The sequence below is a fragment of the Python bivittatus genome, unplaced genomic scaffold, assembly GCF_059951505.1.
Source record: "Python bivittatus isolate LINGU-HERP-01145 unplaced genomic scaffold, Pbiv_v1 ctg000610_np1212, whole genome shotgun sequence".
Classification (NCBI taxonomy): Eukaryota; Metazoa; Chordata; class Lepidosauria; order Squamata; family Pythonidae; genus Python; species Python bivittatus.
In genome coordinates, this window is record NW_028277088.1 from 3,394,816 (window position 1) to 3,420,736 (window position 25,921).

General features: G+C 44.9%; 1 protein-coding gene across 2 annotated transcripts in view; it reads right to left on the reverse strand.

Annotated features, from left to right (window-relative positions):
* Positions 1 to 844: 844 nt before the first annotated feature.
* The window catches only part of LOC103053176 (vasoactive intestinal polypeptide receptor), a 93,982-nt gene continuing 68,905 nt past the window's right edge, over positions 845 to 25,921 (reverse strand). For both annotated transcript variants that reach the window (XM_088150364.1, XM_088150365.1), the window contains 10 exons: positions 25,803 to 25,909; positions 23,466 to 23,563; positions 21,713 to 21,845; positions 12,708 to 12,861; positions 12,085 to 12,145; positions 11,409 to 11,475; positions 8,584 to 8,675; positions 6,417 to 6,555; positions 4,755 to 4,796; positions 845 to 2,805 (listed from right to left, as the gene is read on the reverse strand). In XM_088150364.1, coding sequence (XP_088006490.1) covers positions 2,614 to 2,805; positions 4,755 to 4,796; positions 6,417 to 6,555; positions 8,584 to 8,675; positions 11,409 to 11,475; positions 12,085 to 12,145; positions 12,708 to 12,861; positions 21,713 to 21,845; positions 23,466 to 23,563; positions 25,803 to 25,909 — 1,085 coding nt within the window. In that variant the 3' untranslated portion in view covers positions 845 to 2,613. The remainder of the gene's footprint in view (positions 2,806 to 4,754; positions 4,797 to 6,416; positions 6,556 to 8,583; positions 8,676 to 11,408; positions 11,476 to 12,084; positions 12,146 to 12,707; positions 12,862 to 21,712; positions 21,846 to 23,465; positions 23,564 to 25,802; positions 25,910 to 25,921) is intronic.

A 25,921-nucleotide genomic window follows, 5' to 3' on the forward strand; every position in this document is an offset into this window, starting at 1 on the left:
TCAGATCCCTGGGATGTCCCACCTTGTAGACCTCAACTTGTATAAAAATCTTTGCTTTCCCATTGTTTTTTGTAAGGCAAACACCCAACGATCTTTGCAATAAAGAATGGTTCTCCTCAGGGTTGTGCTCCTTCTGCAGACGGAATCCACAACTATGGGGATCAATGGCTCTTAGCCTTCAAGGCACTGGGACAGCCTCTGAAGGCCATCTGTTGGTAGGTGGGCTTCCTTGGGCAGTTGGTGGGCCACTGGGAGAACAGACAGCTGGACTAGAGGGGCCTGAGGTCCAATCCAGCAGGGCACCACTCCTCCTCCTCCTCCTCCTCCTCCTCCTCCCCCCTTCTTCTTCTTCTTCTTCTTCTTCTTCTTCTTCTTCTTCTTCTTCTTCTTCTTCTTCTTCTTCTTCTTCTTCTTCTTCTTCTCCTCCTCCTCCTCCTCCTCCTCCTCCTCCTCCTCCTCCTCCTTCTCCTTCTCCTCCTCCTCCTCTGAAGGCCATCTGCTGGGAGACTTGTGGAGTTCCTTGGGGAGTTGGTGGGCCACTTTGCTGGACTACATGGCCAGAGGTCCAGTCCAGTAGGGCTCGGCTTCTGTTCTTATGACCTTATTAATATAAATATCGATAGCTGCCCCATTAATTCTTTTTCCCCTCATTTATAGACATGTCCTTGGGGTTACCCACTCTTCCTCATTTTCAGTCTGTAACATTTCCCCTCTCTTATTTTGTACCAACAAAAGCTGGAAATTCATGAAGGAAAATAATGTGCTCACTATAAATTTTACATAAATGCTTTATCCTAATAGGAACTCAGTGCCAGAAAGCATACACTCACCATTTTCTCCAAAGTAGAGTTTATCATGTGCAGTAACTTTATTTTCTTGGCAATGGTAATCACAAAAATCACTTTGTCCTACTTATCTCCATCCCACTATTCAGAAATTAAAAAAATAAAAAAGCAAAACCTGAGATGAACCAATGGAAAGCTAATATTTACAGTTCTGGCTCAATAAATAACAGAGGTTCAAAGGTCAAAAGAAACAAGAAGTCTTTGAATGCTCAATGGCCAGGAGACACAAAAATGGCAACCTTATTGAAAAATGATAACCTGTAGAAATAAGGAATACCATGAAAAGCATCAGTCTGTTCAGTTTTCAGAACTGTAGTCTGGACATGTCTAGAATATTTACAAGATAGAAGCCAGAATGGAGAACAATGGTGCTGTGAATGAGGGTTGGTTGAACATCATAGTTAGGTGTTCTTCAGCTTCCACATGGAAAACAGTCAGCAAGAGTTTGTAAGTTCTCCAAAATGTCCAAGTCTTCAGTTTTGGTTTCCATTATGTCTTCTTCTGAACCTTCATCCTTATAAGATTTGCCGGAGCAACAAGGAAGGAGATAGAAAGCAACAGTCTTTTCACCATCCTTGGTTAGTGTCCTCCAGAGATGCATCAACAAACATACAGAAAACAAAAACAATCTATAATCAGTGTAGGTAGCCAGCACCCATCCAATGGTGATGAACTTCTGGGCAAAACATCAGGACACCAAATAATTGGATCATGGCATATTAGCCCAGAAGATTATCACCACTGAAACATGGTCAATGTTGCTCACTCGGGGTTGGGAGAAGAATCTTCCAGGCCTGGTTGCTCAGTGTCCCCTGGAATGATCCAACAGCTTGAGCAGAAAGACTTAACTCCTTCACAAACCATTTCTTCCTCGGCTGAGCAGTGGGAAAGGCCTTGTGGCTTATCAAGAAGTGCAGCTTGCAGGTTGATAACACACAATGTGAACTCTTTCTAAGCAAGTGAACCCTAAGAACAAATATGCTTTGGGTGCAGAAAAATCATATTCACTTCTAGGACCAGCAGTTTCTAATTTCTATGGTTTAGAAGCTAGTATTTCAGCCCTCAAAGTACTGTACGTTCCTTCCACCAATCAGTGTACTGCAGTGTTTCTCAACCTTGGCGGCTTTCAGAGGTGTGGACCTCAACTCCCAGAATTCCCTTGCTGGCTGGGGAATTCTGGGAGTTGAAGTCCACACCTCTGAAAGCCGCCAAGGTTGAGAAACACTGGTGTAAAGTCAGAAAGATCTCCCACTGAATGGAGAAGCTTTTTTGGGTTCTGAAATTCGCTAGGAAAAGAAAGGAACAGGTTTTGGGTTCTAGTGGCCCGAGGAAAACCAATCCCCCTTCAAACTTTTCTTCAAGTCCTTTCTGGTGGAATCTGCTGGCAAATGATTCTGTTTTTCACAGCTGATTTTGCATTTGTTTATGGCCACGCAAGCCAGCTCAGAAGAAGCTGGCAGATCATCTTGGCAAAAGCAGATTCTTGCATCCCTCAAGTCATATCTCTGCGTGACCTTCACAAATGTGAGCAATGCCTTCAATTAAAGGACTGAAAAAGGGAGATTCTGTCCAGACTTCGTGCTTCTTGTTCAGAGTATCCCAGTCCCCGTATTTTGTCCCAGTTTGGTTGCAAAAGAATGGCTTAAAAAAAATAAAATAAAATCATCCCAAACGCCACCTTCCCCCCTGGATGCCCAGATCCTGCCGCGACGGATTGCTTCCATCTTCCACCAGACGCGTTTGTCCTTCAGTCGTCTGCTTTTGCGTCTCAAACCAGAGACAAGTCGGCTTGGAAACTGGAACAGTGGCGAGTTTTTGGACTACACGTAGCCAGCATGGAGATCTGGGTGCTGAAATTCGCCCCACTGCTTCCTACAGAGGGATGGTGGTACTTCATGTCAGAGCCGAGGAAGCGCTCCAGATGCCACCTTCGCCATTTGCGTTTCATCTCAGCTTGAACCTGAGGAAGGGGAGTGGGGGGTGGATTCAGGCACAGGAGACAAAAGTGTTTTTTTTGACACATACGTGTGGTGGAACTGCTCTAGACTTTATGCTGTTCGTGGGGAAACGGATCTTGGGCAACGTACTCTTGGAAGGACCTCATGGCACTAGAGGTCTTCTGGAGCGCAGGCAGAATTTCACGGCTCCTCCAGGAGAGGGAATTTGCTACATGGACGTGGCAGCCTGGGAGATGAAGTTTGGTGTAGTGATGGAGGGGCCGGACTAGAAACTGGGAGACGGTGAGTTCTAGTCCTCCCTTATGGATGAAGGCCAACTGGTGGCTTTGGGCCAGTCAATGTCCCTCTCAGCCTGTGTGGGGTAGTGGAGAAGGTGCTGGATTAGAAGCCAGGAAATGGTGAGTTCTAGACCGGCCTTAGGCACAAAGCCAACTGGATGACTTTGGGCTAATGACTTCCCTCAGCCCAAGAGTCAGTGTGGCCCAGTGGGGAAGGAGATGGACCAAGAGTGGGGAGACTTGGGTTCCAGTCTCTCCTCAACCATGAGAGCTCCCTGGGGGGACTGAGGGCCAGCCCCTCCCTCTCAGCCCAAGAGCCAATATGGCGTGGTGGTTAAAGGGGCTGGATCAGAAGCCAGGAAACCATGAGTTCTAGACTCGCCTTAAACAGGAAACCAACTGGGCCAGTCCTTCTTTCTCAGCCCAGCCCACCTCACGGGGTTGTTGTTGTAGGGAAAATAGGAGATGAGTGCACTGGACTCGTTAATTGGAGTTGTAAAAAATAAAGGTGGGATATTATTATTTTCAATTGATTAAAATAATAACAATAATAATAATTGGTGCCTAGCTCCAATGGATTCCAATGGACTTCATGGTACATAAAGATGTTGGAATAGCAAAAAGAAAAGGAAAATTAGCTGCATCAGATGGAGGGGAGAAGATCACCACCGCTGTACATTTTCTGCCACACCTAAGCAGGCAGATCCAGTGGGTGGTCATGTTGGGGGTCGGGGATAGGCTCTTAGATACTCTTAAGGTGGAATTCCACAGGGCTTAGGGTTCTCCCCCTTTTTAGAAGGATCATCTTCATCATCCTCGCAGGTCCTTGGAAAGGACTCAGTGGGTGGACAAAAATGCCAAATGCACTCTAAACATCTGGCTGACTGTGTGACCACCACCACCAACAGCAACCATAATAATATATTAAATTTATATGCTGCCTGACTCCCAGCGATTCTGGGCAGTTTTGAGTAGGAAAGTAACAGTTATCAAAGCCAACCCTAGCTGATCTTCCAAAACTAAACAACGTAAGGCTTGGTTAGTGGATGGGAGACCACGAGGAAACCCTAGGCTGTTGGAGAGACTCTTGTATCCCAGGAAAATAAATTAAAATCAAGCCAAGTGAAATGAAATGAAGTGAAATCCTGGAGGAAGACAGCGATACTTCCTTGCCAAGAAAATGGCAGGGATATCGCCGTGCAGCTGCCAGCTCCACTCCAGGCGGGTTTTATTTTAAAGACCAAGTTCATTTGGTTGACATTCTGTGCTCGACGGCACTAATCTGGAAGCTAAAATTTAATAAGAGCAACTGTGCATTAAGATGGAGCAGTAATTAAAAAAGGCACTGCGAGTTAAGACGCTAGTTTTATCTTACATCAGCCAGTTATCTGAGAGGCCTTGCTTCATAATTATGGAGATCAGGCTTTGGCCCTGGGGTACGTCTCCCTGACTATTGGAGAAATTCTTACTGTCAGTTGTTATACGATGCATCCTAGCTCTTTCATAAAGACCCTGCTTGACCTTGCGAAATTAAAAAGCAAATGTAATTAAATTTAATCTATGCATTAGCTGACGACGCAAGGAAAAGGAAGATGATTAACAGGTGAAGCCAAGTTTAACTGCTCGGCAAGCCCCTGGATACGCCCCTTGGCAAAGCACACTTTTGGTCTTACCTCTCCGTTGATGAAACAATACAGGACAGCCACCACAAAGCCCTGAAAGAGAAAGTTGGAAGAGAGGAGAAAGATTTCAACCAGGCTACCTCTGTTCAGGACAAGATGTACATTAATGTGCATTCTGGCAAAATAAAAGAACTTCAAGGAGGTTCTTCACATAAAACTAAGCCAAGTTGGACAATCTTCAATCTAGGCTGCTGAATGTAGATGGGGTTGCTATTTTCAGAGAAATCCTTTGAGGAGAATGTTTCTGAAGACGTTCAGCATCATCTTTCTTCTTCTGAAGTAAGAAGGTCCAAAAATGTTCCTGCTGTTCCTTGAGGTGACCAAGTGCCCCATAGTGCCCCAAAGCAACATTTTATGGGCCACTTTTGTGGCCCATCCCCATTTTGGATCGTGACCCTGGATCCAAAAAATGATCCAGGGTCACGATCCAAAATGTAGATGGGTCCAGGGCCAAAGTGGATGTGGCAAGGGCACACTGCAAATCTAATGGATTTATTTAAAAGGACATTACATTACACTTAAGATGAGTCTTACTTCTGTGTTTAAGACATACAAGACATTTGTCCTATGACACTCAACTTTACTATTTGGTAAGAATTCTGAGAGGACCCCCTGGACCTCATCCAAGGTTTCCAGGAGACCACTTACAGCCAAGGAACCTCAGGTGACACACTCCTGCCTTCAAATGGGTTTTGGGGAAATGTGAGGGGTATAACAATAATAGCTGGGGTGAATTGTTGCTTTTCAAGCATCTCCAGAAAATGCCACCCCTAAAATATTTGATGAAAAGACAATCCATGCCATAGAATAATTGACTCTAAGCCTGGAAGTATTCCTGGAGACCATCTAGCCCAACATCCTGCCTAGCATGTGACACTCATACTACTACAGTAATGTTCAGTGTTGCTAGTTGTGAACAGAATGGAGAAGTTCAACCATCTTCAGTGAGTGGCTGCAGGGCAATGGTTTAGGATTTGGAATTTGCTACCACGAGATGTGGTGCTGGTTACCAGTTTGGCTGGCTTCTGAAAAGGGTTGGACCGATTCATGGAAGTCCTGGGGATCAACAGCTTTAGCCTTGATGGTGGTGGGATGGCCTCTGAAGGCCATCTGCTGGGAGACTGGTGGGATTCCTTGGGCAGTTGGTGGGACGCTGGGAGAACAGGCTGCTGGGCTAGATGGGCCAGGGTTCCCATCCAGCAGGGCACGGCTTATGGTCTTATGTTGTTGTCATCGTTCCTCCTCCTCTGAAGGTCATCTGCTGGAAGACTCGTGGGCTTCCTTATGCAGTTGTGGGACCACTGGGAGAACAGATGGCTGCACTAGATGAGCTGGGGATCCGATCCAGCAGGGCATGGATTAGGTTCTTATGTTGTTATGACACCATATGGAGAGGACACATAGGGAGATATGCAAACCTCTGCCCCAGATAGATCAAGACACTGCTTTTGGACACATCTCAATATCCACTGCTTTGGGAGGAGATCCTACGGTTGACAACCCCTGGCCATAAAACGCCATCCACACCTCTCTTGACAAAAGCAACCCCAAGATCTCTCAGACATCACTCAGGCAGTAGGAGTTACGTTAGGAGCCTTCTAGGACAAGATTCCTATAGGATGGTGGTGGTGGCTGACGTGGCAAAAGGCTCACCTGGAAGGACCCCAATATGAGTTCGAAGACCAGCTTGACGTCCAGAACTTCTTTCTTTACCGTGTCTGGGAAAAACGCAAATATGGTGTAGTGGATACCAAATAGGGGGATCAGAAGAAGGGTGGATTTGGCAAGTCTCCTGAAAAACAGGAAAACAGGAACAAGAACAGATGGAGATCCAGCATCAAAACAGGTTCATTTCAGCTCATCGAAGCCTACAACTGTTCAAAGGGCTCTTAGAGCAGATGGGCCTATAGCACCCAGAATACCCAGCCAGCCAAGCCTAACTTAGTTACACAACAGAGCCTTACAGATGGATGTTGGCTTAAGGCCACCTGTTCAGTTTCAGGACCAAGCTGGTGTTCAACCTGGAGACTTCGTAAGTCAGAACTGCATGAACTGTAGCATTGGATGCTTCTACTCCCAAACTCCCCAGCAAAAAAAAGGGGAGGAAGGGAACAGTAGTTGGAGTCATTTGAGGACTTGGGTTTAGGAGGGCTGTGTCACTCATTATACCAGTGTTTCTCAGCCTTAGCAACATGAAGATGTGTGGATTTCAACTCCCAGAATCCCCTAGCCAGCACAATGGCTGGGGAATTCTGGGAGTTGAAGTCCACACATCTTCAAGTTGCCAAGGTTGGGAAACACTGCATTAGACATGCTGATTCGTTTTGAAACAGCTGGGAGAAATTCACTGGAGCTACAGAAAAGGGAATTAGAAGAATTAAAATTGCAAGTTCAGAAAAGACCATCTTGGTTAAGCAGGAGTAGTCTTTCAAGCTAAATGTATGGGTTCTGGATGTTGCAGCAGAGAAAGAGGTTCAGGGATGTGACTATTGTCACAACGTCCTTCCAAACCAATCTTGTTGGAAGCCATCATAGGACTAAGCTAGCTAGACAAATTGTTTCCTCTGGAAGCACAGGGGAGAACTGCAAGTAACTCAGGTCAGAGATTCATATTTTTTGCATCTTCTGTTATTCTGGAAGTCATTCTACCTATTAACAGCAGAGCTGGGCAAAGCGTTGGACCATGCAGCAACACTAACCCAGAGCCTATCCGCGGCTCATTAAAGCAGGGGTGTCGTTTTCCAGGGCCACTCAGCAGGAGACGCAGCTGCTTTAATGGTCACTGTGTTTGCTTTCTGGTGCGTTCCATAGCACCTCCTCCCAAATGAAACCTGAAGCACTGCCGTATTCAACAGTGCTCATGAAGAAGGTGTTGGCCTGAAGGCTGGGAAGATGAGCTCCCTCTCTTCTGGATCTTGAAAAGACTCTTTACGTTTCAACTTTATGATATTCTGCATTGCCCTGCCTCCTGCCATTTGCAGCAAAAGGCCCGTTGATTTTTTTGGGGTGGTGGTGGCAGATAAAGCTTCCTTGCCTCCATGCATTAACAAATCTGGCACTGGGGACATGTCCATGGGCCAGCAATGTTCATCCACTGTAGCTGATTGCCCCATCTGCTGAATGATGAATTCTTTCGTCTGCCCATCTTAACTCTCCTGTCCTGCTTTGCTTATTCATTTTAAGCTGATGTAGCCCAGAGTCTTAAGCTAATGAATATCTAAAGGCTGGAGCGCCAGGAGAGAAGTAGATTCTCTGTAGCTGTGAGAGCTGCCCTTGCTTCTGCCTGGAGACAGATGTTCCATATGCTGATTTAATCAGAGGTTTTCGTGGAACCACTGCCAGCAAGATGGAGGAAGATGGTGGTGGGCCTCATAATGTGAGACGGTGAGTCCAGAGGTTTCGCAGTGGCTGCTAACAGCAGGGAAATGGCAGATGGCTGGGGGGGGGTTATTCCAAGGATGACTCTGCATTGAAGATTTGGAGGGGGGGAAGGCTCTAAGGAGGACAGGGAGCACCCCGCTCTCTCTCCCCTCCTTCCAAGAGGGTCAAATAAAACAGAGTTGAGGAGCACCCTGACCAGAGGTGTCCATGGGTGCGTGTGTCAAAAAACTAAAGATGGTGGCTGTGTGGTCTACGCTCCACCCTCTTTAACGTGCATTCTGTGGTGCACGTAAAAATGGGGTGGGGCGTCATGGTTGCACCCCCCATCTTTCTGGACTCCCCCCGTGGAGGTCCCTGATCTGAGTTCGATCCAGGGGACCAACTCATGGGGCTGTCAGCTACAGGTGACCCCAGCCTCCAAACGGAGCTCCGGACTTACGAATATTGGCTTGTTTCATTTCGTCCGACATCTGGAGAGTGAAGTTTCTGAACGAGGATCCGGATGATGCAGATGAAGAGAATGAAGTTGATCTGCCGAGGAAATGTTTAAAAAAGGAGAGTTAAGTTCCTTGTCGTGAGCAGGACCCAGTCAGTCAGTGACCAAGTGGAACGGCCTGAGCATCGATAGTCTTTTTCTCAGACGTTTTTCAGAAAAAGTGCGTAGAGAGCAAAGACCCAATGTGCTGACTTTGTATCCTGTATTAATCTCTTATATTTTGCCAATTTTATCTTTGGGCTCAGTTGCATTCATTAAGAAGACCTAAAGGGAATCTCTACACACATTCCTTCAACATGAAAGCCCAGGAGTGTCACAAGAGGGGGGTCAAAAAAATCAAGATGGTAGCCAGCACTGTGCAGTCGAAACCCCACCATGATCTACTGTTTGTTTTTTTTTAACACGTGTCATGGATGTGATGTGTATAAAAACAGGAGTGGGGCTTTGATCATTTAGTCATGGCCACCATCTTGACTTTTTTGACCCCCCTCCCACAGATGCCCCTGCTTTCCGCCCTCACATGTTTGGAAACAGTTGAGGCAACCTGTCCACAGTTGCAGAATTTGCCACCCCTCCAGGGCAGATGGGTGAGAAGATAGGCAGCTGAACCATAGTTGGACAAGCTTATCAACTGATGCTCCTCCAGCGGGACCTCCACCTGGTACACATTTTGAGTCTAACTGGGGGGTCCCCAAAGTAGGGAGAAAAACTGGGTGGGTCCTCAAACCACAAGGAGAAAAACTGGGCTCCATGAGTGATAAGATCAAACATGAACGGGCAGCAGCCATCTTGGGCCAGACATCAACCTGCTTGGGGTTTTAATGTTAGCACATCCCAAGTATGATGATGTCAAACCCACAGAGCACAGCTTTGCACGACATCAACGTCGACTGCAGGCCAAGGTGGACTCCCCCATCCCGAGAGCATCTGGGGTTCGTCAAGAGACAGAGCTTGGTGGAGAAGACTGCGGGGCGAAGAAGACCACATTCCCACACCAGGAAACCACCCTACGGACAACTGTCTTTGACTCTGCAAACTCTATTCTTGGAAAAAGCCTGTCCTTAAGATGGTTGCTGCGTGCCACACTGTTTTCCTGGTCCTCAAAGACACTTCCCTTACAATTCTGAGTATATTTCTAAGCAGCTAAGACTTAATTCGCTTCCTGGTGGTACCTGCATACATACACATTTGCAAGGAGAAATTCCTGGTTTCTTTCTACAGGCAGTGATAATACTCCCGTTCCTCTTGGACTTTGCCAGAATAAAACAAATTCTTCTCGTAAATTGGGCCTATTATTTTTGGAAATCGGCGCGTGCGTGCTTGTCAACACAGGTTAAGGAAAACAAATAATTCCAGTTAGCCTTCAGAGCAATGCCGAAGACAGGTTGGGTTTCCTTCATGCTTCCAAAAAAGCAGCGATGATTCCAGCCTATTTTTTGGATACACTTTGAGGGCTGATAACGAAAATGGTCTGCCCATTAGAAGCCCAACAGTCCGTGGATAAATGCACACGAATAGTGCGCTTTTAAACCTGCCACAAACCGACGCCTACCGTACTTAAAACGTCGTCTCAGACAGAACCAGCTGCTAGGAATAATCCTCGGCTGATTTATTTGAGAAAAATCAGCGTACATGCCTCCCTTCCGCCTGTTGCAGATCTTCTCACAAAAGATTTACTCTCGGTAACAAACAAGAGAACAAGGCTCTGTACTTAAGTGATGGTGACCTTTCAAGTGAGTGGCAAGAACTAGCGCTACAGAATAATTGAGGCATGAAATCCAAGAGAGAGATACCTTTTACACCCTCCAAAGCACCAGTACTATTCCATATCCCCATTCTTTTTTTCTTTGTTCCTCTCAGCGGATTTGCTTGGCAACAGGGCAAAACAGTCCAGTTGCCTTCTTCCAGATTGTTCTTCAATTTGTCACTCTATTCTACAGCCTTGGGATCTCCTGGTGCTCTCTCATCCAAGTATGAAATGATACAGGTAATCCAAATGTCAGACTAGCACTTGGTAGAGCAGCCTTGGAGAAAATATTCAGATGCTGCAATGGGTCTAAACCCACAAAGGTCAGAATCATGCGAGCCGTGGTCTTCCCTGTGATGCTCAATTTAAATGAAAGTTGGACTTTGAAGAAGCAGGAGAGGAAGAATATTGATGCTTTTGAACGTGGGTGTTGGAGAAGACTCCTGAGAATACCATGGCGAGCCAAGAAAAGAAACCGATGGACCATCGGAGAAATCAACCCAGAGTTCTCACTCGAGGCACAAATGATCAGGCTCAAATTATCATATTTTGGATACTTTGTGTAAAGACCAAGCTCTCTGGAGAAGGCTCTGATGCTGGGAAAGGGAAGAAGAGGACGAACAGCAACAAGGGGGATGGACTCAGTTATAGTGGCGATGGTGGAAGACCTGAAGAACCAGGTTGGGGGCAGATTGCCTGGGAGAAGATCTATCTATGGGGTCGTCAAGAGTTGACACTGTCTTGATGGCACATAATCAATCTGCAATGGAAATGTGGATAGAGAAAAGCTTTTCTCCCTCCCTCAGGGTTAGAACATGGAGCCAAATATTATCTATATTTGTGAAGGATGCAACTCCTCCAGTTCTCTTCTTGATTCACAAGCCCTCTCCTTCCCGGCTACCATTATGCAAACATCACCTCCATTATTGTTTATTTGCACAGAATCAAACTACAGTGATGACAGGAGGTTAATTAAAGGTATTTAGATGGTGGGAAACACACACACACACAGATACATTACCAATATAGAAACCAAAATGGGAGCTTTGATGATCCACCAATAGGGAGATTCAATTAAGTCCCAGCAACTGAAAAAAAAAATCATTAGAGGTCAGGCTTTCTGGATTTATACAAAGGGAGTGGTGGAGGAAGCTAACAGAGAAAAATAGGACTTTGATTAAAGTGGAACCAATAAAATCAATGGCCAGATTCCCCCAGAAGCCCACCCAAATGCATTTTTGAGGGAGGAGATGCCATCGGGCTGTAGACATTAGCCCCCGGAGGTTGTCCAGGTCAGGAAACTGACCACAGGAAGGCTCTAACTAAGGTTTGTTTGAGAAAGGCTATAATAGCAGAATCTTGGAGGTCTGGCTGTGTTTTTCCTCTCTTCCCTCTTCTGGCTGGGGAATTCTGGGAGTTGAAGTCCACAGATCCTAAAGTTGCTGAGGTTGAGAAACACGGGTCTAAACTCAGCACCATCCTCTGTTTCCTTCCAACAGCCACATCTGTTTCCAGGGCTGAGTGGATGCCATGGAAACCTCCCCACAATGGCTGTGCGGTCCCAGAAAAGGACAACACTGCTTTAAAGGGCATTCCCACATTCCAAAGCACCTGCATCTGAAGCACTGTTCAGGTTTTCCTAATTCATCCAAATTCTCCTTCAACTGGATAAAACCAGGATGGACAGGCATGCTTACCTGGTATTTTCATAGTGGATCCTCGCGATGGCCCAAGCAAAAATGAAAAGCGTTGGCGCACCTGCCAATAGAGGATTAAAGATTGGACACATTTAGAATTGCACGCCCTGCAAGCACAAGAAGATCAGCTAAATTAGCACCCCAACATTATTTTGCTTCTGGAAACCAGTTGGAATATGACTGTATAGGCAGGCATGGAAAATGTCCCCCAGAGGACTGGATCTCCTTGAGTCTCCTGACTCAACTTCAGGCCTGCTTCAATGCTCACATTGAAAGAGATCCCACATACAGGGATCTCTTTGGACCACGTTTGGGGAATTAAAAAGGCCATTTCCAAACTGGGGTTCAGCAGGATCAAGATTGTAACATCTTGGCTCCCTTGTAAAAGCGCTAGTGCGTTAAGGAAAAAGTGGACACCATCTCCAAGCCTGCCCTGGAGGTCACTGCCCCATCATTCATGGTCAAGCATGTTAGGGGTGAAGAAAGGTCTAAGTCTAGACTCCACTGGAGCTGGGCAGCCAATAAATCTAAATAAATAATAGATAATAATAATAATAATACATCATAATAATGTTTGGAAGGCATCTGGGTAGGGAAAGAAGGTTTACAACAAGACACAATACCCCAGCCAATGACGATGTACCACCAGAAGTATTTCTTCTCTGAAAAGAAGGAGATGACTAGAAGCGTGTGAAGATATAAGCCTTCGACAAGAAGCCAGAAGAAGTTGGCCATGATGCAGTACTGGAAAAAAACCATGGCTGCTTTGCAGCCAACCTGAAAAGACAAAGACAGGAACCGACTTTGATTAAGGATCTGAGCTGTAAATAAATAGCTGGATTTGCTATTTATTAGTTGGCTGGAGCAGGGTTTCTCAACCTTGGCAGCTTGAAGATGTATGGACTTCAACTCCCAGAATTCCCCAGCCAGCACTTTTGATATATGGTTTTGATGATTCAAAAAAACAAGAGATTCTAGAAAAAATGAAAGTAACCATAGAGCAAGAGGATAATCTACATTTATACTTATAACTTCTTCATATTTTCTTTATTTTTTTTCAGCACTTTTGTGTTTGTCTTTCCCCTCCCTCCCTCCCTCCCTCCGCCTTTCTTTCTTTCTTTCTTTCTTTCTTTCTTTCTTTCTTTCTTTCTTTCTTTCTTTCTTTCTTTCTTTCTTTCTCTTCTTTTCTTTTCTTTTCTTTTTCCTTTTCTCTCTCTCTCTCTCTTTCTTTCTTTCTTTCTTTACTTTCTTCTAAATATTAGTTTCTATTAGTTTTTATCTTTCTTGTTTAAAATGTTAATAAAGTTATTTTTTTAAAAAAGGAAGTGCTTCAAAGTGGGAGGTGTCTTAGAGTGGCCAACATTTCTGTTGGTTTTTATCTTTCTTGTTTAAAATATTAATAGTTATTTTTTTAAAAAAGGAAGTGCTTCAAAGTGGGAGGTGTCTTAGAGTGGCCAACATTTCTGTTGGCTTTTATCTTTCTTGTTTAAAATATTAATAGTTATTTTTTAAAAAAAGGAAGTGCTTCAAAGCGGGAGGTGTCTTAGAGTGGCCAACATTTCTGTTGGTTTTTATCTTTCTTGTTTAAAATGTTAATAGTTATTTTTTTAAAAAAGGAAGTGCTTCAAAGCGGGTGGTGTCTTAGAGTGGCCAACATTTCTGTTGGTTTTTATCTTTCTTGTTTAAAATATTAATAGTTATTTTTTTAAAAAAGGAAGTGCTTCAAAGCGGGAGGTGTCTTAGAGTGGCCAACATTTCTGTTGGTTTTTATCTTTCTTGTTTAAAATGTTAATAGTTATTTTTTTAAAAAAGGAAGTGCTTCAAAGCGGGAGGTGTCTTAGAGTGGCCAACATTTCTGTTGGTTTTTATCTTTCTTGTTTAAAATGTTAATAGTTATTTTTTTAAAAAAGGAAGTGCTTCAAAGCGGGAGGTGTCTTAGAGTGGCCAACATTGCTGGCTTGCCCTGTGATCAACACCCCTCTCGCCCCCCCCGCCCCATGCAAGGCTAGCAAGCAAAGAGGAGCATCCAGGAAACAGACGCAGGCGCCCCCAGACCAGCTTGAGGACAGACCAGGCCTGGCTGGGTTGCTTCCAGCCAATGTTCAGCTCAAAACACCCATCTGCCAAGTCAACTGGGTTGACAGATGGTGCTGAAAGGGTCAAGGCAAGGAGGGGGCAGTTGAGGACAGATACCAGGGACAAGAAACAGCCAGGGGCAACCTGATCCATGGTTCCCTTCCTCCACCAGCAAAACAGATGTACCTTATTGATTCCCCCACCCCCTGATTATATTACACTAAGGGGCTGGCCTCACAACTGCTTTATTTTTGGAACTCCAGATTTCGAAAAAGAGCCGCTAATGTCATTGTTTGAATGTTTTGTTTGGTGGGCATACCCCACTGACTGTGCCACAGAGCAGAGGAGGAAATCTATATATAATATTCCCCCCCTTGAGTATTTTCCATCTCGGAGAATACCCAAAATCTTTAAAATCAAGGTGTAAGGTAGAGATTATAATTCTTCTCCTATTGCAGAGGTTGGGTGTGTGTGTGTGTGTGTGTGTCCGCACATGTGTGTGTTGTGTGCAAGGCTGGATTAAGGCCAACAAATACCCAAGCACAGCCCAAAGAGTGTGCCCCTTGACCCTCCCGTTGCTTAATTGACAAGATATTAAGGCTTAGTAAATGCTGATGCTGAAATCAGAGATTCAAAATTCAGTTTTCTTCCAGGCTATCCCCCACAACTCTATTAAATATAAACTTAAAAAAAAAAAATCTATTGATTAAACCCTAAATAGCAGTGAGCAATATCAGAAAATGGTTTCTGAGGGCAAAAAAAAAATAAATTACATTTTCACCAACTTTTTAAATGCATTTTTTAATACAATTGCTACTAGGAAACATGCAAATACAGCGGAACCTCGGTTTACGAACTTAATTCATTCCGTGACTCTGGTCGCAACCCGAATTGGTCGCAACCCGAAGCAAATTTCCTCATAAGGTTCAATGTAATTACCGTTAATCCGTTCTGGCGTGGAGGACAGGGAGGCGGCTATTGCTTGGAGGGAGAGTCCCCCTCCCTAAGACCATGTGTCAGGGGCAGAAAAATGGCCGCGGACCACGTGTCAGGGGCGGAAAATGGCCGCGGACCACGTGTCAGGGGCACAAAAATGGCCGCAGACGACGTGTCAGGGGTGGAAAAATGGCCGCGGACCATGTGTCGGGGCGGAAAAATGGCCGCGGACCACGTGTCAGGGGTGGAAAATGGCCACGGACCACGTGTCAGGGGCGGAAAATGGCCGCGGACCATGTGTCAGGGGCAGAAAAATGGTCACAGACCACGTGTCAGGGGCGGAAAAATGGCCACGGACCATGTGTCAGGGGTGGAAAATGGCCACGGACCACGTGTCAGGGGTGGAGAATGGCCATGGACCACGTGTCAGGGGCAGAAAAATGGTCACAGACCACGTGTCAGGGGCGGAAAAATGGCCACGGACCACGTGTCAGGGGTGGAGAATGGCCACGGACCACGTGTCAGGGGCGGAAAATGGCCGCGGACCATGTGTCAGGGGCAGAAAAATGGCCGCGGACCACGTGTCGGGCGGAAAAATGGCCGTGGACCACGTGTCAGGGGTGGAAAATGGCCATGGACCACGTATCAGGGGCGGAAAATGGCCGCGGACCATGTGTCGGGGCAGAAAAATGGCAGCGGACCACGTGTCGGGGCGGAAAAATGGCCGTGGACCACGTGTCAGGGGCGGAAAAATGGCCGTGGACCACGTGTCGGGGCGGAAAAATGGCCGCGGACCACGTGTCAGGGGCGGAAAAATGGCCGTGGACCGTGTCATGGGAGGGAAAATGGCCGCGTATCCTGTTTGTACCCCGAGGCGGAGTTTGCAAACCGAAGCAAAATTTTGCGGCCGGAGCTGGTTGTAACCCGAAAAGTTCCTTAACAGAAGTGTTCGTAACCTGAGGTTCCACTGTACTGTACAAAAATTTACTGAAGATTAAAGTCGAGTGTGGCAGTGAACGAGTTAAGGGCATGATAGTTGGGGGGGGACTCTGCGGTTCCCTCCCCTTAAATAAGGACAGGCTTATTTTGCTTAATGGTTAATCCAGGACTGGTGGAGTAAGGTTGAGGTCGCAAAGCCAGCACTTCCAGGAAAAAAAATTGCAATTTTCTAGAGCGGTGTTTCTCAACCTTGACGACTTTAAGTTGGGTGGACTTCAACTCCCAGAATTCCCCAGCCAGCCATTCCCCATGCTGGCTGGGGAATTCTGGGAGTTGAAGTCCACCCATCTTAAAGTCGTCAAGGTTGAGAAACACTGCTCTAAAGCATCTTTTCTGAGTCAAATTCAAAGCATTTCACAACAATAGTCACTATAAACTTGTGGCTGGAAGTGGGGGGCTTTAAAATACAACCTTAGCAGATATACAGAATCTTTTTCTCCTGTTTTTCATTCCCAATTTGTTTAAATTCTTTTTTGCTCCCTGTAGCTATATTTCACTGGAGGAAAAAAAAAATCTTTTACAAACCAAACCTGGAAGTTGACTGCCCATCCATTTGTGTTTTAAATGGCCAGAGAGTCCTACTTTAAAAACAATGCGGAGGCAAAATTTACATTTCCTAATCTGTATAAATCGATACAGCATATGAAACGGAGTCAGTTTTATTGCTCGCTGCTGCTAAGTCCGTTATTGAAAAACAGTGAGAAGATCACAATTTATCTTCCATTGCTTCAACGCTGTTTAAAAATATGGGCAATAGGGCTTGGCAAAACCCCGCAATGAAGATCAGATTCAGTCGAATTTGGTCACTATTATTTGCTGTGGATCATCCAGGAGAAAGTCTATCTATGTGGTTGCTAAGAGTTGATATCAACTTATGGCACTTAATCAATCAATCATTAGCAGTATTAGGCATGTTTGCTTAATAATGTACACATCTGTACTAATGCCAGGGAAAAGGCTAAAATATTTGGGATTCTTCAGCTAAAAAAAGAGGCAGAGAAGGGATATGACAGAGATGTATACAATCATGCGTAGCCTGGAGAAGATGGACAGGTTCTGCTTGTTCTGTCCAAACGCTATGATCAGGGGTCATCCAATAAAGCTGACTGGAAGGAGATGTAAAAAAGACAAAAGAAATAACTTCTTCATATACAGCATCATTAGCTGGTGGACCTTCTCATCCCAGATTGTGGGGATGGCTAACGACTTGGTTTTCAAGGGGGGATTGGATAAAATCATGGAGGACTCATCTGTCAAGGACTCTGGGTCTTGAAGACTCCATGTTACATCTAGGTTGGGGGGCAGCATGGGAGATGGGTAGATCTCCACTTCCTGCTTGTGAGCACATCAGAGCATCTGATTGACCATGAAGAGAAACAAAATGTGGACTAACCTGGGTCTTGGTCTGATGTCACACAGCTATTTTATGTTCTTGTTGGAAGGAGATTCAGAACAGACAAAACAAAGTATTTCGTCACCTAGAATTTAATCTAGGAACACATAGCCACAAGATGTAGAATTGGCTACTAACTTTGGTAACTTCAAAAGGAGATTGGATAAATTCATGGAAGATAGATCTAGTGAGGGCTATGAGTCTTGAAGACCATTTCTTGGAGTCTAGTTTACATTAGGAGAAAACAAACTTTCAGACTAAGATCAGCCTTGGTTTGATCCAGCAGAGATGTTCTTAAGTTCTTAAATGTTGTTTGGACAGAAAAATGAATGTTTAAAACATTGGTACTTCTCTGAAGAACTTATACTTCTGACATACACCCTACTGTTGTTGTTGTTGTTACAATTTTGTCTCTCTTTTTTGCTGTTAGCTACTGTGGGAAGTTGAAAAAAAGCCCCAGAAGAAGGCAAAACATGGATGCTATCACCGGGAGTTGAGCTTAATTTAGGCTCTTTGCTTTCCTTTTTGAATTCTGGAGTAATAATAACAATAATCACACAGTTTGGTCTTACTGCCACCAACATATTTTGTTCTGTCCTTCCTGAATGATCATTCCCAGGGTCCTTTTCTGGGGTGGGGTGGAGGAGAAGCCAGGAATGTTACACTGGTCTCAGGTGGACCTAAATTTGTAGAGTTTACATGTGTCAGAAAGAAGATTGGAAGGATTAGATTAGAAGAAGGTGAGAAAAGAGTTGGAAATCCACCTTCGTTTTTTATCCTCTTTGATAACACATAACTGAATGAATGTAGGGTGTAAGACGCAGGCAGGAACAGTATACACTGAGCAGCACAACCAAGTAGTTGGCATTGTGTACAGGAACATCTGCACAGCGTATGGGCTGGACCCTCCCAAGCCCAGATGGGAGATTCCACAGAAGGTCGTGGAGAATAACAAGGCTAAGATCATGTGGGACTTCCAGATCCAGATGGACAGGCAGGTCCTGGCCAATCAACCAGACAAGGACCAGAAGACAGCGGTGGTGATAGATGTAGCGGTGCCAAGTGACAGCAACACCAGGAAGAAGGAGGATGAGGAGCTGGAGAAGGGCCAGGGCCTGAAAGAGGACCTAGAGAGGATGTTGAAAGTCAAGGCCAACGTGGTCCCAGTGGTGGGAGGAGCACTCGGGGCTGTGGCTCCAAAGCTGGGAGAGGGGCTCCCACAGATCCCAGGAGCAACTTCAGAGCTCTCTGTCCAGAAGAGCGCAGGGCTAGGAACAGCCCAGATCCTGCACAGAGCCCTCCAACTCCCAGGCCTCTGGCAGAGGCCCGAGACTGAGGAAGACACAGACCACCCAGAGGGGTGAGAGGAGATTTTATGTATTTGTATATGTATATGTATATGTGTGTGTGTATACACACACATACACACACACACCATCTCACTGCTTTTTCAACAGCCGAGGGAGGAAGAGAGAAAGGAACAGCCATGAATCAGAAAGAACACAACGGCACCCACGTTATTAATGCCATTTTTCTTTTTTACAGCATTTCTTTGCACTCCTTCTGCCAGATTGCCTTGGAAGATGTCAGGGAAAAAAAAAAAAAGATGGTTTAGTATTGAGGAAAAGATTCTCAGATGGGCTCTTTCAGCTGGATTTTGTATTGGTGATTTATTGGAAAGGGAGCAGGAAGGAACAACCCCCGTGACAATTGGGGAAGACAGGGGTTTGAACGTTGGCATAGCAGGGAACGTCACCATGGTTGCCTTGGATCCTCCCAGCAAGAGCTGCGTGGTTATCTTCTTCCTTCCAAATTCACCTCTGAGTGGCTGGATGTGTTCACTCCCAGCTTTGGGGCAACGGCTCGATCAAGAGGCCACGAGTTCCATAGTTCCACCACGAGAGTTCCATCTCCAGAACCACGAACTCAGATGACCTCCTTGCATTTACGATCCATGTGTGGATCGTAACACGGCTTGGCAAATTGAGTTTTTCTGTTTCCTTCAGGAAAAAAATCCTGCTCTGAGGTGGGCTAAGAAGCCTGTTCAGGATAACTCCCGCCTGGAAAAAAAAATTATGCATCCCCCCCTTATTTTTTTCCATTGGTTGGCTTTCATTAGCTTGTGCCAGCTTGCTTGTATTAGCAATATCCTGCTTTGTTTTTACACTCCAGATGTTTCTTACGCGCAGGTTGCAATGGACAAATTTAACTAGGCAATTAAAAAAGAGCACTCTTAATTTCTTGAGAATGTGAGGTCAAATGAGTTTTGGCTTTCTGAAAGAATTGAAGACCTGGCTCTGCCAGTTTGCATGGGGTGACAAGAATATTACCCAATTCTGGGGGTGGTTGGTGCCTTGATGATGCTCCCCAAGCTACTGCCAATTTAACAACTATTTTTGGATTTTATTTATTTTCTATTTATTCAGGATCATTTTATATTGTATTTTAATTGATTTGAACTGCTTTGTAAACTGCCCAGAGTTGTTTTTAACAAGATGGGTGGTGACAAATTTGATAGATAAATAGATAGATAGATAGATAGATAGATAGATAGATAGATAGATAGATAGATAGAATATTCAGTTTATTAACCAATCTGCCAATTTGATCTGTTGGATCAATTCAGCAGCTCCAATCCCACCTGCAAACTCTTTTTTTGGGACTTAGTTTATGGAGACAACCTTCTATGTTGCAAGAGGGCTACCCACAATCAAAACTGCCAACCTCTAATTCATTAAAAGCACTTAAAAGAAAATTATAAAGCCCCGAATTGATTTTTTAAATTATTCTAATTACCAAGCAATTAAAATAACTAAATTAAAATAATATATCAAATGAAAGGCTCTCCTTAATGGCTCTCCCCCAATATTCTTCTCTAAGTTCTTTTACACACTGTCTTTTTTTTTTTAATTGCAATATTTATTTGGGGGGCAGGGGTGTTATTTAATATATACTACCTGGAATCATGATTATGGGTGTTGGGGGCCTATATAAAACTTCTAACCTCCCTCAAACAAACACATTAATTAAAATGTGATTGCTAGCTGATGCTTCGGTGTGGAACAAGCAAACCCAGCCAACTAGGGTTGGACAAACAGAAGGGACATTTGTGCTGTTCGCTATGTGTGTTAGACTAATATTAGATGGCGACCTTTCAAAACTGGAGACGCTGGACTGAAATGTAATTCTGTGGTATAAAAATGGACAATCCTCTGAATAGAAAGAAATTGCTCCTTGTTAACGCAGCACATCTAAATGCAGAATTTTAGCTCAATTGTTTGAAAAAAAACCTATTATGGAAGCACAAGTTATGGTCCCCTTTGGTAAGCACAGAGGCACTGGTTAGCATCACTCTTTAACATCTGTTAAATCTATGTAACCTGACAACCATGATCAACTCTAGCATTTTAATCTTCGGCCTGCAGCTCTTGAAAACAGAAGTGCATCGTTACACCAGGATCAATGTAGAATGGCTCATACTCCCGGATGTTTTGCTAAAAAATACAGATGGTTTGGACAGAGAAGCTTAACTTTAAATCGTGAGTTATTACAGCCTAGTTTCACCAGGTGTTTTCTACAGATGTTGGAGATCAACGCCTGGAATGGTTATGCTGTTGGAAGTGATGGGAACTGAAGTTCAACATATCCTGAAGGATAAGGCCAACTCTTCCTTTGGTCCTGTACTTTTGGATCTACATGGTGAATGCTGCTTCAAAAAAGGCAGTGCTATAGCTTGTAAGTCCCTTCTGGAACAGCTATGGTTTTACAAGCTCCCACAAGGACCTTCCATTCTCTGGGGCAAGATGTTCCAGAAGTGAGCAAGCCCCACAGAAAATGCCCACTTTGAGGCCTTCTCATCTTGCACCGGTTGATAAGTGGGGACCTTCAATAGGGTGTAGAGAGAAAGAAAGACGACCTTGGTGGAGATATGCAAGCTCCATTACCAAAGGAATGAGGGAAGGTCATATCTTGTCCACAACTGGCATATAGTGTTCATAAGCAACTCAGACAGATTGATTTGATTATGTGCCATTAAGTTGCTTTTGAGTCCTAGCGACCACATAGATAGATGTTCTCCATGATGATCTATCCCTATTCCAGAGTTGATTCTAGGAAGAGTGACCATGTCCAGGGATTTTCAAGAGTTAAATTATGGGAATGGAGAACAAGCATTCAAGGGTGAGAAAATAAACATGGACCGAACACATAGTATCCAGGACTGACCGAGCCGACGAAGCAGTGGTCTGACTCCCCGTTCTCGAACAGAATGATGTCCTTCACAAAGACGGCGATTGCTCGCATGATGAAGGACATGAACAAGTGCATGTGGATGTAATTCCGGGTGCAGTGCAATTTCCTAGGAAGAAGAAAGAGGGAGAAGTCTTTGGAGAGGTTTCAAGAGAGACAGAAGAAGACCCGGCCCAACTGCACCAAGGAGGAAGAGCTAGGCGGGTTGAGTTACGGGTCCGGGCAAAGTCGCGCAGACCTTGAAAGCTGGAAAGCAACCTTTGCTTCTGTTAGGGCACGGTGGGATTGTTACATTGGCGAGGGAGGCCGAAGGAGCCTTAACACAGAATTCTTGGCGCTTGGCAAAGCTGGAATTCCTGGAATTGTTTGGGAAGCCAGGGTGTAAATGTAGAATCAATCAGATGCTAGTTTTTTAACTATGAAGTACGGGACTTCAGTGACAGCCCTGGGGATCCTTGTTCATTTTTTCTGAATTTGCTTTTTCTTTCTTGCAGATGTTTCATCACCAGGCTAGGCCAACTTCACAGAACGTCAGGAACCCAACGATTCAGTCCCGAGCTACATAGGGTCTCCGCTATGGCAACGTGTGTTTCTTGCTAATTTTGATAAGGGCTCCAGAAACCTCTCATAAAGACACCCAAAAGCATACAGATTGGGGTTTTGTGTGTAATTTAATTGTTCTTGCACTGGTGATGTTATTTACCTTGGTAACGAAACACCTTCAGGAAGAGAAGCAAGGTCAGAACATCCAAAACCCAACCGTGCTTGAGTATGGTGTAATTTAATGTTGGGTTTGGGGAGGTGCTGTTGTGTTTTGATGAGACAGATCATACAGCATTTTGGAGCTAGCTGGAAAGCAGGAAGGAACATGAATTTGCACATGATGGACCAATTTTCTGCAGCAACTTGCAGGAGGACAGAATTTGCATCATCACACAAACGGTGACAAGGACACTTCCCCAAAGTGAAGTAATTGGCACAATGACATCATTGTAAGAATGATGTCATTTGCTGCAATCTTTGGGGTTTAACAGACTTTCTAATTTGTCTGTTAAATGAAATTGCACAGCACCTACATGGTGTACATTTTATTATTAATTTTTCCTCCTGTTTCCTTCTCCCTAAAGCCCTTCAAGCGGGTTAGATGGAGGGGAAAGGATTCAGACTATGTCCAGGAGGCTTCCAAGTTTGAAATGGCATTTAATGACTGTTACCTTCTGTTGGAATTCACACCAGACACTAGATGAGGGTAAGATGAGGTTGGATCCTTCAGGGATCAACAGGCTGCACTCTGGTTTGCTGCATCCTTCCATATAGAGCAGTGTTTCTCAACCTTAGCAGTTTTAAGATATGTGGACTTTAATGCTCAGAATTTCCCAGCCAGCACATGTGGACTTCAGCTCCCAGAATTCCCCAGCCAGCATGCATGGATTTTGACTCCCAGAATTTCTTAGCTAGCATGTGAGGGCTTCGACTCCCAGAATTCCTTAGCCAGCATGCATGGATTTCGATTCCCAGAATTCCCCAGCCAACATGGATGGATTTCGACTCCCAAATTTCCTAGCCAGCATGCATGGATTTCAACACCCAGAATTCCCTGAATTTTGGGAGTCAAAGTCCACGCATCTTAAAGTTGCCAAGGCTGAGAAGCACTGATACAGAGAACTGTACTTGGGGGTGAGAACACCCCACATCTCCCCCCACCCACACTTAAGTTTACTCCAATTACCTAAAAAAGCACAGAACCATCATGGCCACCGTCAGAGCGACAAGAGACAAACTGTGTCCAATTGTATATCCAGTTTTCACTGTGCCGTAGAAGACAGTCTGAGAAGAGAGAGTAGAACAAAGTTGGTCATTTCCATGCTTCGACTGGCCAAAAGTTCCATCGGGATTTACAAATAGAATTAAATGGACCGACGAGCCATGGCAGGGATCCCTCTATCAATGTCTTCCCAGTTACAATGGAGCCAGCATCTGCCCTGAAATCAAATCTCTGGTTTGAAGAAACTTTTGCTTCGACATCTGTATGCATGTTGGTTTCTACATGACCCAGAATGTCACAGATGTGAAGCTCACTGCTGCTCAGGGCAGTTTCCTATATTTATAATGGTGCGCTAAACACCAACGCTGTGGGGTATTCCCAACGGTTTCAAATTAATTCTATGAAAGACTGAAAGGTTTCTGAAGGAGTCAGCAGTAGCCTTCAGATTTCTCCTGGAGAAAACGCAGTTTTGACTGTGGCAGAAGATTCATAGCCTGTCAGTGCTCAATGTTCAAGGGACTTGAAGGGCAAACATTAATCAGTGATGTCCATAAGGGTGGGGGCCCAAAAGCAAGTTGGTGGTTGCGGCATTGTGATCAAACCCCCACCCATTTGTATCTAAGAGCCAGGCCATCATATTAAACCAGCATCAATGGGCATCAATGTTATGTGAAGGCATCAGTCATGACTTCTTAGAACAGATTAAGAGGAGGGTGACCAGGATAATATCCAAGCTGGAGGATCTGTCCTATAAGGACACTTTGAAGGAACTGGGATGTTCAGTATGGAGAAAAGTCTTAGGGGAGACATGAGAGTTGTGTTCAAGTGCATAAAACGAAACTGCCAGAAGTTGGACAAGAACTCTTTTCCACGGCCACAAAGACTAGGACCAGAAAGAATGGGTATAAACCGCAGCTACCTACACTTTGATGCAATATCCTGACGGTAAGATCTGGACAACAGTGGAATTGTCCACCTATAGAGGCTGTGGGTTTTCCATCTCTGGAGGTTTTAAGAAGACTGGAAAGCCACTTCTCATTGATGTTTGAATTAGTTTTCCTGCACACTGCAGAGAGTTGGACTAGATGTCCCTTGGGGTCCACCAAGTCCATAATTTGATGCTTCTGTGTTTCTTAAAATGTTTGGGGGTTCAGAGCATTGTGTGAGCTTTGCCAGTGAGTTCAGAGGCGGATGACCCTGGAGTGGAAGTTGGGAGGGGTGCTAGGCATCTCCAAATAATGAATCATTGTCTGGAGGTATGGATGTCTTGCTGAGGCACCAACGTTCTCAAAGCAGCTTATAACATGCTTTAATTACAACAGGAAGGCCTCTTGCCTGTAGGGAAAGCACTGAATTAAACACTAATGGCTCCCTCCATGGTCTCACTCGAATGGAAGTGAAGCACTAGCAACTGAGAAATAGAAGGATAAGGATAAGGAAGGAGAGAGGGAGGAGGAAGAGAAGGAGAAGATAGATGAGAAGGAGAAGATAGGTGAGAAGAAGAAGATATTCAAGAAGGGATGGGAGACCACAAGAAAATCCCAAGAGTCTGTAGACTAGACTGGAATGTTTTTTTTTTCTAAAATTCCTTTGGAACAGCAAAACCCCTCCCTGAAATATGAATGGCTCCCCCCACCTCCTCGTCTTTAAATGAGCCTTAAAAACCTGGCTCTTCCCCCAAGCCTTGGGTTAGTGTGTGGCTGGGCCCGTGAAATTTGTGATGGGGTGCACATTCTTTTTCATTTGCTTCCTCTGGCCAAGGGCTGTTCTCTTGCCTCATAAGGACTGCTTTTAATGTGAAGCAGTCAAGAATCAGTCTGGAATCGGGCAGCCTAGAAATCTGAATGAATGAATGAATGAATGAATGAATGAATGAATGAATGGATGAATGAATGAATGAATGAATGAATGAATGAATCCATCCATCCATCCATCCATCCATCCATCCATCCATCCATCCATCCATCCATCCATCCATCCATCCATCCATCCACCCACCCATCCATCCATCCATCCATCCTAGGAGAAGACAGTTGCAGGCCACTTCTACCCATTGCCAAGAAAGCCACACAGATGTGTCCTTGAAGTACCAGAAACTGAGCCTTATTTGAAGTAGATCTCCATAATAATCCCAACCACAATAACAGCAGTGTGACCGTCATGCCCAGCTACGCCTCGCTCGCACCACTGCTGCTGCCACCCTTAAAATGCAAGCCCTTTCAGCTACTTCCTCATTTGGCTTCCTTCTTCTTGCTTCTCCCCCCGCCCGCCCCCCGCCCCCTGGGTTCCCTTTTTACTGACCTGTTCCTCGGAGACTGTGTTGTTGGAGTCATACCCGCAAGCCACGGGGTAGGGGGCAGGGTAAATATCTGACCAGCCATCTTTGGTGCAATTCCTGCTGACATTACCTAGATGGGCAA